Source organism: Rhamphochromis sp. 'chilingali', assembly GCF_963969265.1.
Source record: "Rhamphochromis sp. 'chilingali' genome assembly, chromosome: 13".
NCBI classification, from domain to species: domain Eukaryota; kingdom Metazoa; phylum Chordata; class Actinopteri; order Cichliformes; family Cichlidae; genus Rhamphochromis; species Rhamphochromis sp. 'chilingali'.
The window spans coordinates 28,656,230-28,667,564 of record NC_137940.1 but is presented as its reverse complement, the minus strand read 5'-3'; the positions used below and the strand labels follow the sequence as shown (position 1 = coordinate 28,667,564).

The 11,335-nt window shown below is 40.6% G+C and overlaps 1 protein-coding gene and 1 long non-coding RNA gene across 4 annotated transcripts; one reads left to right on the top strand and one right to left on the bottom strand.

Moving 5' to 3' along the window:
* Positions 1 to 2,381: 2,381 nt before the first annotated feature.
* LOC308409055 lies at positions 2,382 to 6,223 on the top strand. Of its 2 annotated transcripts, XR_013973914.1 has the most exons (7): positions 2,385 to 2,670; positions 2,897 to 3,172; positions 3,889 to 4,176; positions 4,248 to 4,412; positions 4,498 to 4,590; positions 4,672 to 4,716; positions 4,826 to 6,222. It is a non-coding gene; the product is annotated as an uncharacterized lncRNA (long non-coding RNA). The 2 variants fall into 2 exon arrangements; XR_013973913.1 differs by having other exon boundaries at positions 2,382 to 2,670; positions 3,889 to 4,412; positions 4,826 to 6,223.
* Positions 6,224 to 7,655: 1,432 nt separating this feature from the next.
* On the bottom strand, positions 7,656 to 11,224 carry LOC308409016 (uncharacterized protein). Of its 2 annotated transcripts, XM_080901534.1 has the most exons (4): positions 10,164 to 11,224; positions 9,735 to 9,794; positions 8,678 to 8,780; positions 7,656 to 8,342 (listed from the first exon to the last, which is right to left on the bottom strand). In XM_080901534.1, exons 1-4 carry the CDS (start codon positions 10,365 to 10,367, stop codon positions 7,987 to 7,989), a joined length of 723 nt encoding a protein of 240 aa, XP_080757660.1. In that variant the 5' UTR covers positions 10,368 to 11,224; the 3' UTR covers positions 7,656 to 7,986. The 2 variants fall into 2 exon arrangements, with proteins under 2 accessions (XP_080757660.1, XP_080757659.1); XM_080901533.1 differs by lacking the exon at positions 9,735 to 9,794 and having other exon boundaries at positions 10,164 to 11,220.
* Positions 11,225 to 11,335: the final 111 nt, after the last annotated feature.

Genomic DNA, 11,335 nt, shown 5'->3' with positions numbered 1-11,335 from the left:
CAAGTCCACTAGAGTTATATTTATATTTTTACATGCTGTAGTGCCATTTTTGGGAGCATTTCAAGTTGCTGTACATCAGTATAGCTGTTATAGCCCAAAATTAGGTAATATGTGTGCATTAAGTCTATAATAACTACATAAATTGCAAAAAAGTACAATACACTACAAAAAATTGAAAATCTTTTTTTTTTTTACATATATTTCTAGTTAGAGAAATTTAAGAAGTTTGTAAATACAAAAAAGTTGCACAAAATAGTTTCTAACAACAGGAAATTTATTTTGAGTGTCTTCACACCAATTTTTTATATACTGCTGGAAAAATGAAAATAAATATCATAATGCAAATTTGCAAAAATACAGCATGTACATCAAAATAAACTATTTTCAGCAGTGCAATTTGAGTTCTAAGCATCCCAGAAACTATTCAGAAAAGTATGAAGTCAAACATGACTTTTAAAAACACCAGTACAGGCTTATAAGGGCTCCGAAGGAAAAAAAACAACAACAACAAACTCCGACCGGTTTTAAAAGGTTAAAGCAGCAGCAGAGAGGTGTATGTCTGTTTGTGTGTGTGTGTGTGTGTGTGTGTGTGTGTGTGTGTGTGTGTGTGTGGTGCCACTGGATGGTGTCGCTATAGCAACCAGGCTCACACCTGCCTGCTTAATGAGCTCTGTCTGTCACATAACTGACCCCATATATATCTTTGCTATTTAGCGTTAACTCTGTTACAGCCAAAGCTGAATTGGGATATTATGTAAATCTACACATAAAGCTTCCATAAGTCACTCAAAGGGTACATGGATCTTAAGTGTATTAAAAGGAAATTTCACTCAAAACCAAAATGAGTCTTGTAGTGGCAGAAAAGCTTGGAGATTACCAAAGTAATTAGATTCTGTTTCAACTTCATTTTCTTAGAAGTGTTTCAAGATTAATCTAGAAATGTTGACTTAATTCTTAAAATTAAAGATGACAATAAAAGATATCCAAGATGAAAGTCAAGATACTATTTCGACTTTAATCTCAAAATTTCCAATTAATTCTCCAAAATAGTATTTCAATGAGAAATTCAACATACAAATTTGAGAATAAACTTGAAATACTATTTTGAGATTAAATTCAACTTAAATTCAAATTTAGCTTTTTTCTCAAAATAACATTTTAAAATTTGTCTTGAAATTTTGATTTCATTCTAAAAATAATAATAAAATAAATTCCCCTCTCGACTTCCAGGCCATACTTGGCACAGATGTTCCTGTATACTATGCTGGCCACTTGGATATGGCGTCCCATGTATGCCCTGCCTGTCAGCATCTTGCATCCTGCTGTTATGTGCTGGATTAGCTCAGGGGCATCTTTACACAGTCTGCACCTGGGGCCTTGCCTAGTGTGATAGACCCCAGCCTCTATGGATTTTGTGCTCAGAGCTTGTTCCTGTGCTTCCAATATCCTTTGTGCTGACTTTAAGTCCAGCTTTATCCAGCCACTGGTAGGATTTCTGGATGTCAGTCACCTCCTCTATCTGCCGGTGGTACATGCTCTGCAGGGGCCTATCCTCCCATGATGGTTCCTCCTCTTCCTCCTTCCTTGTTTTTACTGTTTAGCTGGCACCTCGGGACTTGCCTGACTCTCTGCATTTGAAGCTTTCCTAGCAGCCTCTCCATGGTTCTCTCTCTCTCTCTCTCTCTCTCTCTCTCTCTCTCTCTCTCTCTCTCTCTATCTCTCTATCTATGTAATTTGAACAATATTGTCAAATGTCAAACGTAATATTAACCGACTCCGTCCCTTCCTTACTCCCCATGCTGCTGCCATCCTTGTCCTTAGTCTTATTCATCTTACTGTTCCGTCCTCACACCTTATTACTATGGGGAACAGAGCTTTCAGTCGCTCTGCTTCCCGGCTCTGGAACTCTCTTCCTCCTGCACTAAGAAATATTGACTCCCTTTCTATTTTAAGACACAGCTCAAAACACATCTGTTTAAACTGGCTTATTCGCTTTAATGCTGATTTTATCTGTTGTCAAGCTCTGTTTTGTAATTTTAACTTATTTTATGTATTTTATGACAACTGTTCCTTTTATTAATTTTGTTTTTTGTAAGGTGACCTTGGGTTTTTGAAAGGCGCCCTCAAATAAAATGCATTATTATTATTATTATTATTATTATTATTATTATTATTATTATTATTATTATTATTATTATTATTATTATTATTAAATGTATTAATAACAACAACAACAATTAACCTTTAATAAAAAATATTATTATTGTTCGTGGACCTAACAGCCCCTCGCCAATCTTTTATCGAACTGAGGGGCTGAGGCCGAGTCACACCGAACCCTCTTGTTCGATATTTTAACAATAATTTCCGTAAAACCCTTAAACGCATCACTAGTGCGCTGAAGGAAACGCCCTTTGGGTGGGCTTACAAAATGTTTCTCCGTTTTGCGACTTTAACAGCGTACCGGCGCGTATTAACTTTGTAACCTTCTTCTACTACCCATGTATTTATGTAGGGTAGGTGTAATATGAAGTCTATATACTAAAAGAGGTACAAATGAACCCCAAACGCAGGGTGCTTTGTGCCTAACTGTTTATTCGAGACTCGGAATCTCTGAATCCCTGCACATCATCATGATCTTATTGCTGCTTCTAGTTGCCAGTCTTGGTGTTGGTAAGTAAGGAAGCTCATTTCCACGTTAGTAAAGCAGCTTTAATAATGCTGAAGTCTGGGACTCAGCATCAGTGCTCAGGATCACCCTTTATTATTGTATTTAAGTGCAATTTTCTTAACTCTGATAACACGGTATAATTATGAACATGTCAATGTAAATATGCCAGAATTAGCAAAAGTAATTTGCAATAACAACATACATTAATAATTTTTCTCTCCTCTCCAGGCCTTGAAAATGTTGAAAATTATGAAGTGGAGTATGGAAACAGATTCAGGATGAGGGTGTCAAGAAGGGTTCACTTTATCGAGTTAATCCCCAAGAACAAATCAGAAGGGACGATCTTGTGGGAACGTGACGAAGATCAGCCCAAAGAGGGCAGTAGATGGAAGATGACTGAGACCTTATATACCATCAGTTCTTTAGCCCAAAAAGACAGTGGCCGCTACATATTCAAAGACAACTATGGGGAATTGATGCATGCGAAGATCATTGACGTAAAAGGTGTGGATCTTTTTAGTCCTTGATTTATCTAATGTTTTTTTTCTTTTTCTACAGGTGTGCTAAACTTTTACCACAAGCCTATAGTTAGATTGACCTACAAATCAATGAGAGCGTAACACTACTGTAACAGCACATTTAAAGTCTCTAAAGCCAAACTGCGGTATATAACAAATATGCATTTAGTTAAGTCATATAGCTCTATACTCTGTAAACTGGATTTTATAAAGTCCACCAGAGCAATGCAAATCTAAAGCTCAGTAAAGGACATATGGGTTGGTTCGTTTTAAGCCTTTTTAAAAGGACAGGTTCTGGTTTTATGGAGATTCTCACAGCTCATCTTCAGAAGCATCATACACGACAGTAACTTAATTTTCCTTAAATCGGACACAAAACCCCCCAAAAAACTTACACCACGAACCAAGACAAAGTTGAACACATCATATACTTAAAAACCCCGTCCACTGCAGGGGAAATCACCATGTGCAACTGAGGGGGAAACGTTGATAAAAGTCCTATAGACACCCTACAATGAGTTGAAATATTAACTTGTTATTTATTTCTCCATATGTAATTTTTGTCATTTGTATTGTGTCACTTTGTATGTCCCTCACGATTTCCCGTCATCAACCCCTCCCCTAGAGCTGCCCCTGCTTCCTACAGATTCCTCATGCATTAGTGCATTAACTTAAAAATCACTTTAATATTTTCTTTATCAGAGGTCACAAAGAGCTATACCCTGGAGACTAATCAAGTCCTGAACATCACTTTTGATCTGGAACCGCACTCCTGCAACATTTACTTCTTCCCTGGCGAAAACAGTAAGACTGCGATAGTCCTTAAGGGCAGACTGCAGCATGATTTGAAACAAGTGGATTGCGTGGGGTTTGAGCTTTTAAAGCCATGTGGGATTGTACACGAGGCCATCCAAAAGACATGCAGTAGACGGTTTGAAGTCAGAGATGATAATGATGACAAAGCCTTGGTAGTTTTCCTGGAAATGGAAGGTAAATAAACTAAGATCATTTTCATTATACAGTATAGTTTGCTTTGGGCTGATTAACAGACTTTGTTTCAGAGCCAGTTCAGTCAGGCTTACCTCGGTATTGGTGGTGGTGCGTTGTTCTTCACACTGTGCTGGTGTTGCTGCAAGTACTGCTGTTGTGGTGAGAGATCCTCAGCAAAGGAGAACTCAGAAGCAGCTGCAGAGAATGATAGCGAGCCTGCTGTGTATTACCATGAGGTGAACATGATCTGCTATTTTTTTGCTTTTTGTGTATTTATTTTTTTTAGTTGTGTTTATATTGTCTGTTTAAATCGAACTGCAGTTTGAGCCTGTGGGTCCGGGATCAAACCAGCACTGTGAACTCTCTAATCCACCCAACACTGATGAGGCTCCTGATGCTCCAGTTGACCTGCTGGTTAGTGTATGAACTCAACTCCTGAGCCATTTTTATTCTCCTCTCTTTCCTGCTATTAATGTGTGTTGTTGAACTCTGCAGATACACAGTTCTGCTGCTACGGATTCTCCACCTGCTTATTGTGAGGTGAGACCTAAGTGCATGTTCAATGCAGTTTTGAAACTTCTTTAAACTTAGAAACGAGACTTGGTTTAAAGGCTAAATGTGCAGTGACACGTCTGTCTTTTTCCTCCAGGTTACACCGCCGGCGAAGCAGGAAGAGGCTCCAACCATCACTCCCACCTCCGACCCTGAGCCACGGTTTGAATTGAAGGGGACAATTTTCAATTCTGGTCCGCCACTCAGCTCAGCCTCAACGTACTGTGATGTTTATACCTCAGAAAAATTCAACTTCTTCTAAAAGTCTTGATTTTGAACTGTGTTCTTTAGTACGGTGACGAAGGGATAATTTGACATTTCAGGGAATAGGCTTGCCTGACATCTTTGAGCCAAGAAAAAAAATGTTTTGTAACCACTGGTACATTTACAAATTTATGTTTCTACAGATAGTTTTTTATGGATAAAAAAAACCTTAGAACCAAAAACATTTTGAAGCTTGTGTCTTCACTGCTGCCTGCTGTAGTTCCATATTTATCAAGGAGAAAGAAAATATGTATTTTCGGATTTTCCTCTGTCTTTTTGTTTTTTATGTTGTGATTTTTAAGGGATACGGCACATTAATTAACACTACTGTAAATACATTTTTCTGTTCTCTATAGTTCTGTCAGGAATACGTTATGCATTACAGACCACTGTGAATGTGATATTTTCAGGGAAGATATATGCAGTAGGCACGTTGCAAAAACTGAGGTTTTATAGTTAAATGTGGAATCTGAGTCATATTAACTTAAATAAGGGAACTGTTTTTAGCTCCTGAGAAAGATGCATTCACAGTTTGTATGAAATGTGAGACTGCTAATGAAGACGCTTATTTTAGACTTTTTTGTTATTGTTGCTTGTATGAAGAGTTCATATCTTAGTATTTAATCATATCTTGTACACAAAAAGCAAACTTAGAAATGCAAGGGCCATCAATATGGAAATATTTCTATGCTTTACCAAAGACCTACCCTCCTGACATGTGGTTTATGTTTTGTTTTTATATATTTGATGTATTTGTGTCCATATGTGGGAACTTTTGATCTGTTACATTTAGTTACAAGTGCAATACCCCTTCATCCTGTGAAAGTACTGTCGATTGTGTGTATTGTGTGTATGTTATTTAAGCACTTTCTGAGAAGACTATATGCTGTAAAACCTTTTAAAAAACCCTTATGGACATATCAGCATGTATTTAGACATCTGTTACATTAAAGCTAGCATTATCCTACCTCTACAACTTGTTTGGTATTTGCATTTGTTCCCCTGCACAGTTTACCTTCACTAATACTTAAAGCACCTCCAACAGTGTCACTAGAGAGCCAAAAGCCCATCCAAGCACATAAATTCCTTTCTGCCATAGCAGCTGGTTCACAGAAGACAGGAAGCAGAGCAGGACTCAAACTACAACTGAGGCTTTTCTGTCTTGAGAAGAAAAACAACAGAACCTCAGACCTGTCTGACACGCACAACAAGTAGTCCTGTGTAGAGACATTTAAAAAGGTTTATCAGCTCATGCTTTAAAAACTGGAGTATGTGTTCAAACTAACTTTGTAATAGCAGAAGAAACACACAAAATAAAACTCTAAGCACTAAAACCTCGTGTGACTCATTTAATTTCTTAAAGTTACTTAAAATTAATATGTTTTTGTTTAGCCTTTTCCCACAATAATTGGCAATCTCTGTGTAGGTTATATCAGAGACGTGGGAATCCTATAAAGGCTATAGTATGTATGCTATTGTGTAACAAAAATGTGAAAATATCCACTTCCATTCTTTCACAGCTTGAGTTAGGGTTTGTTTTGCTTTTTAAGTTTTTGGGGAAGTGTAACTAGAAGATTTTCTTTTAAGTAACTAAGAAAAGTTTGGAAGGAGTTGCAAAATCTGCATTTATCTGTGTTTTGGACACCTGGTGAACATATGCCCAATATTTAACGCTCTCTAAATTCTGTTAAGGGAAACAGCTGGCTCTTTAGGTGCTCTAAAGTGTTCATAAGCTAGCTGCTGAATCGGTTTGCCATTTCTGTATAATTAAGTGAAGTTGTGGCCTGGGAAATCCAAATGCATAAAAAGGGTTGCAGAGCTGTGAGAGGAAGAGCTGGTGTCTAATTCTTGCTTTATCCTTTTAATCTTTTAAAAGAAATTCATTTTAGATACATTTAGCTGCAACACTCTATCAGTTTCCTCCTTTTTTCACTAATGTGGTGAGAAAAAAAAGGTTGATTTCACAATAGAATTGTATCTGGTCTGCTTGGCACTCCACCAAAGAACAGCGTAGGAGGATTTTGACTATTGATGGTGAAGGGGAGCAAGCAGAAGTGATAATTTTGGCACTGAGGTCAGGTTGCTCCATTCCCTTGATGTGACAGTGGGGGTGGAGATTGGTGGTAAGAACCCAAAGGATTAAAAAGCTTCCAGATGACAGAGCCGTTGGGACCCAGCCTGGCAGATGGGAGTGAAGAGGCATGGCTTTAGCTAATTGAACATAAGTCATCAAATATAAGATGTGTTGCTTGATGCTTGTGCTTATGAAGCCTAATCTAAGATGCCATCAGTGCATGGAAGGTTCTCAATCAGGATAGCTGCCTGATTACGCTGGGTTACGCTGGTCTGGCAGTTGGTCAACCACTTCAGCCCAGACAAAAATATCAGTTGGATTGGCTGCTGTAATGGACTTTCCCTTAGTGATACCAGAAGGTCAAAGATTGTACTTTTGCATCTCAATGGTTCACCATTCATCATTCTTTGATGGTTGACCCCCAGGAATGTGTACCAAAGGAACAGAATACGTTGCTTTTTTGCACAGTGCTTGCAAAGGAAACAACATTTTCATTTAGCTCAGTTGTCACTGTGGAAACTGTGGTCATGGTAAGCAGCTGGCAGAAATGCACACAGAGTTTGCATGACTGAAGCTTTTCTCTTTGAACTGAAAATTTTGTAAAATATTTTATTGTGTTTGAAATGGTGCAACAGACAGGGCAGAAAAGGACTGTTATGATCTCATTTATGGAATTATTTCCTGTATGCACAGTCATTTTTTTTCTTGTGTAGCCTTTCAATACATTTTGTTTGTCATAGTAAACAAGTTTCATGTGGCTTGATTGCAGACGAAAAGAACATTTTTGATTAAAAATCCCAGAGATTACTTTATTACCCATATCTCACACAAACAGGCTGACAGAAATCAGTTACTATTTTTCTTAACTTGCATTGCCATCACCTTTGTCCATCTTAACTCCTGTCTGCCTTTTCTCATCACTACTCCTTTTTCTTACTCTCTACTGCGTTCACTCGGCCCTCCAGGCGCCTCAGTCGATCCTCCACAACAAAAGACTTTTCAGAGCTCGAAGTGAGCAGCGTCAAAAAGACGCATACCAGCACTAAGCCAGCCAGTCGAACTGCCGTGGTGTCTGCGGACGCTTGCTTATCAGTCACTATCAGTCCAAAAAACCAGAGTCCCAAGACAGTTTTGATAATCCAGAAGACCTGCTTTATCGCACCAATCAGCAGACGCAGAACGATGGACAGCAACCAGTAGCCAATGAGGGCCACCAGACCCCACTGGGCGACGGCCGTCACACCCTCTGGAGTGAAGTGGGGCAGTTTCAGTGTAGCTGTGGAGGGAGGAAATCCAGCTTAGCCGTGTTGTTAAAAAGAATAAAGCTTGAAAATACTTTCTGTTACACAGGAAGCAACAAGAGCAAACACTTACAATTAAAAAGGAGTGGCTTACAAATTGCCCGGAGGGAGAGGCAAGTCTGCATATTTTCACTTGCATTTTTTATTGCCATGGATTCAACTTTACGTGAGCACACACACACACACACACACACACACACACACACACACACACACACACACACACACACACACACACACACACACACACACACACACACACACACACACACAAACAGACACACACATAGGGGCTCATCCTGCTACCCACCATCAAATCCAGTGACTCTGAGGATCTCTGTGACGTAAACAGCGATGACATTCAGGCCGCTGGCAGCTCCTTCGGCCAGGAATCGGATCACCATCTCAAAAAACTGGAGTGGTGTGCAAGGAGGGTGGAGACATGCTTTACATTTGTTATTACACAAGGCCACAATTAAGTAACATGGCATACTGGCCAGACTGAAAACCATGCAGAGAGACGACAGAAGACAATGTGCAGGCAGTGTGATTCATAATGCTGACAGGAGCAGCTGGTACAAACTCACTGATCGCATTCAGCTGGGAACTTTAATAGCCCTTATGAGCGGCATCTTAAGATAGAAGATGTGCCGACTTGGACAAACAGCTGTGCGTGCTGGTGACAGCTGGACAGCACCCCTCTCTATTCCTGTGCACCCTCCACCACCGACTCACAAAACAACACACACACAGACACAGTACTGCAAGGTCAAGGGGAGCCCAGCGAGTTGGACGCATATCTAATCTGCACCTGTTGCACTACACAAGGCCACAAACTTAAGAACTTCATGCCAGTGTCTGTGTAACTCATAAACAGGTGTAATAACCTTCTATTGGTTTTAATTTCCAAAACTTTTAAAGCTTTCATAACTGTAAAATCGGGCTTATTTACTTATTACACTATTATACCAAAGATTTTGCTCTTTTACACTGATTTTACTGGGAACTATCAGCACAGCGTCCAGATCTTTTGTTTAGCTTAAATCTGAAGTTGCAGAAACAGGCTTTATTTTCAGTTTGACTGCATGCGGGAAGTTAACTCACACATTCAGACACACTAGGTGATTCATGGTGAACTACTAATGCACAATGACGTTTCCACACACACACACACAAAAGCTCACAAGTAAAGTGAGCCCTTACATGCAAATATCACTGTACTGAAACACACAGCTTCTCTACTCTCAGCGCTATATGGTGTAACACGACATGACACGACATGGGGCTAAACTGAACCAAGTGAGTGGGCTCTGTTTAAGGCACCATGTCAGGGCAGCACGATGGAAACACCCAGGAATGTTGCTTACCATGGCCAATGTACCGACGTTCTCCTGACCAAGCAATGACTCAAGAAACAACACTGCACTCTGAGGGAAAAGGGAGCCACCAGTAGTAGAAGGAGCAGGGAGGCGGAGATGAGCGTGTGGAAGAGTGCGAAGGGGTGAGGAGAAGACAGAAAAATGAGGGCAGAGAAGATGATGGGGGATCAGGAAGGGAGATTATCAAGTTGAAGAGCACATGGAGGGGAATGCGTGTGTAGAGGGTGAAGTGATGGGTGGAGAAAGGTTAAAGAGAAAGGTTGGAGCTTTCAGAATTAGTAATCGGGTACAGTTAAGCACAGAGCGAGAATACTGAGAGAATAGTGAAGTTAGACCACCGCATTTTAACAATTCAAATCCACTTCCTGGTGCAAGGAGGAAAAGAGCGTTATCCCGCGGTGCACCTCCCCTCTTTACCTCAGCAGCTGATCGTATCACGCTGGTTCCCACTAACGACTCCGCGTACCGGTGGATCTCCTGGCAGGTTCCCGTGAAAACGGTACGCAGGGTAACCACCGATGGGCTGTCCGCCTTGGCCTGCTCAGCCCGAGCTTCGGCTCCAGCCCAGGCCACCGTCAAGCCGAGAGCCAACACACAGATAGTAAGAAAAACCCGAGCCATGGCACATCCACTGCGCTCTCAGCCCAGACGCACGGAGTCACTGAAAGGAGGTTTGAGAACAATGTGTGGAAAATGTGCCAAGTGAACGCGCACAGGTTCACGCTGCAGCTCAGAGCAGGTTGAGCAGCTCGTGTTCAGTGACTCAGACAGAAAATCACAGACTTAAAAATGGCTTCTGTTGGGAGCATTCGCTGACTGCACACCGAGTTTTAAATCAACATGTAGCACCAACAGGCAGAAGGACAGGCAGTAGAAGGCGCACGCTTTTAAAAATAATAAGACATTCAAGTGTAAAATTTGAAATTCAGATAAAACACAGGTTTAAAAATCCTTTCGGTTTCAGGAGGATATTATTACTATTGGTGTTTAATTATAAACTCTGGCTGCACTGCAAAAAATATCCAATCCTGGAACTCTGCGCTCCCCAAGGACGCTCCAGCTATATTTGGTAAGAAACCGTTAAAGGCTTAGATCCAGCAGCGATAGAGATATGAGATCATCAGTCAAAACGTAACGGAAAGTTACAGTTAAAAACAACAACAAAAAAACTCCCGCAGTGTATGAATCCAAAAGTGGTTTGTTTCCTGGGCAGATCTGCAAGAAAACGACCGAAACTCTGAGTGTGAGCTGGCCACGAGTCTCCTAAAGCCTCTTATTTCAGCTCTGAGCCCCACAGCGATCGAGGTTGGTGCTCCTTTGTCTCTGAACTTGCATCAAAATGCACTTCTGTGATGGATTATGTTGCATAACATTTAAAGAGAGAGCGAGAGAGAAAAAGCCCTTCTTGCCACCGTTCCCGTTCGGCACTCCCTTCCTTCCAGCGTTTCTAACGACCGTTTCCAGCGTGCAAACACGTCTGGGGCTTCGGGGAGGAGGAGCAGAGGGAGGAAAGAGCTCTGCTGAGCGGGGATAAACAGAGATTTGCACACTGGGACTTGTATTTTAATGCTGCAGGATCAAACGTTAAG

Coding starts and splice junctions, on each gene's coding strand:
- LOC308409016 (XM_080901534.1), bottom strand. CDS start 10,367: ATGGCTCGGGTTTTTCTTACTATCTGTGTGTTGGCTCTCGGCTTGACG. Junction 9,795..10,163: donor TGATACGATCAGCTGCTGAG/GTAAAGAGGGGA, acceptor CTTTTCCCTCAG/AGTGCAGTGTTGTTTCTTGA. Junction 8,781..9,734: donor ACGTCGGTACATTGGCCATG/GTAAGCAACATT, acceptor ACACCACTCCAG/TTTTTTGAGATGGTGATCCG.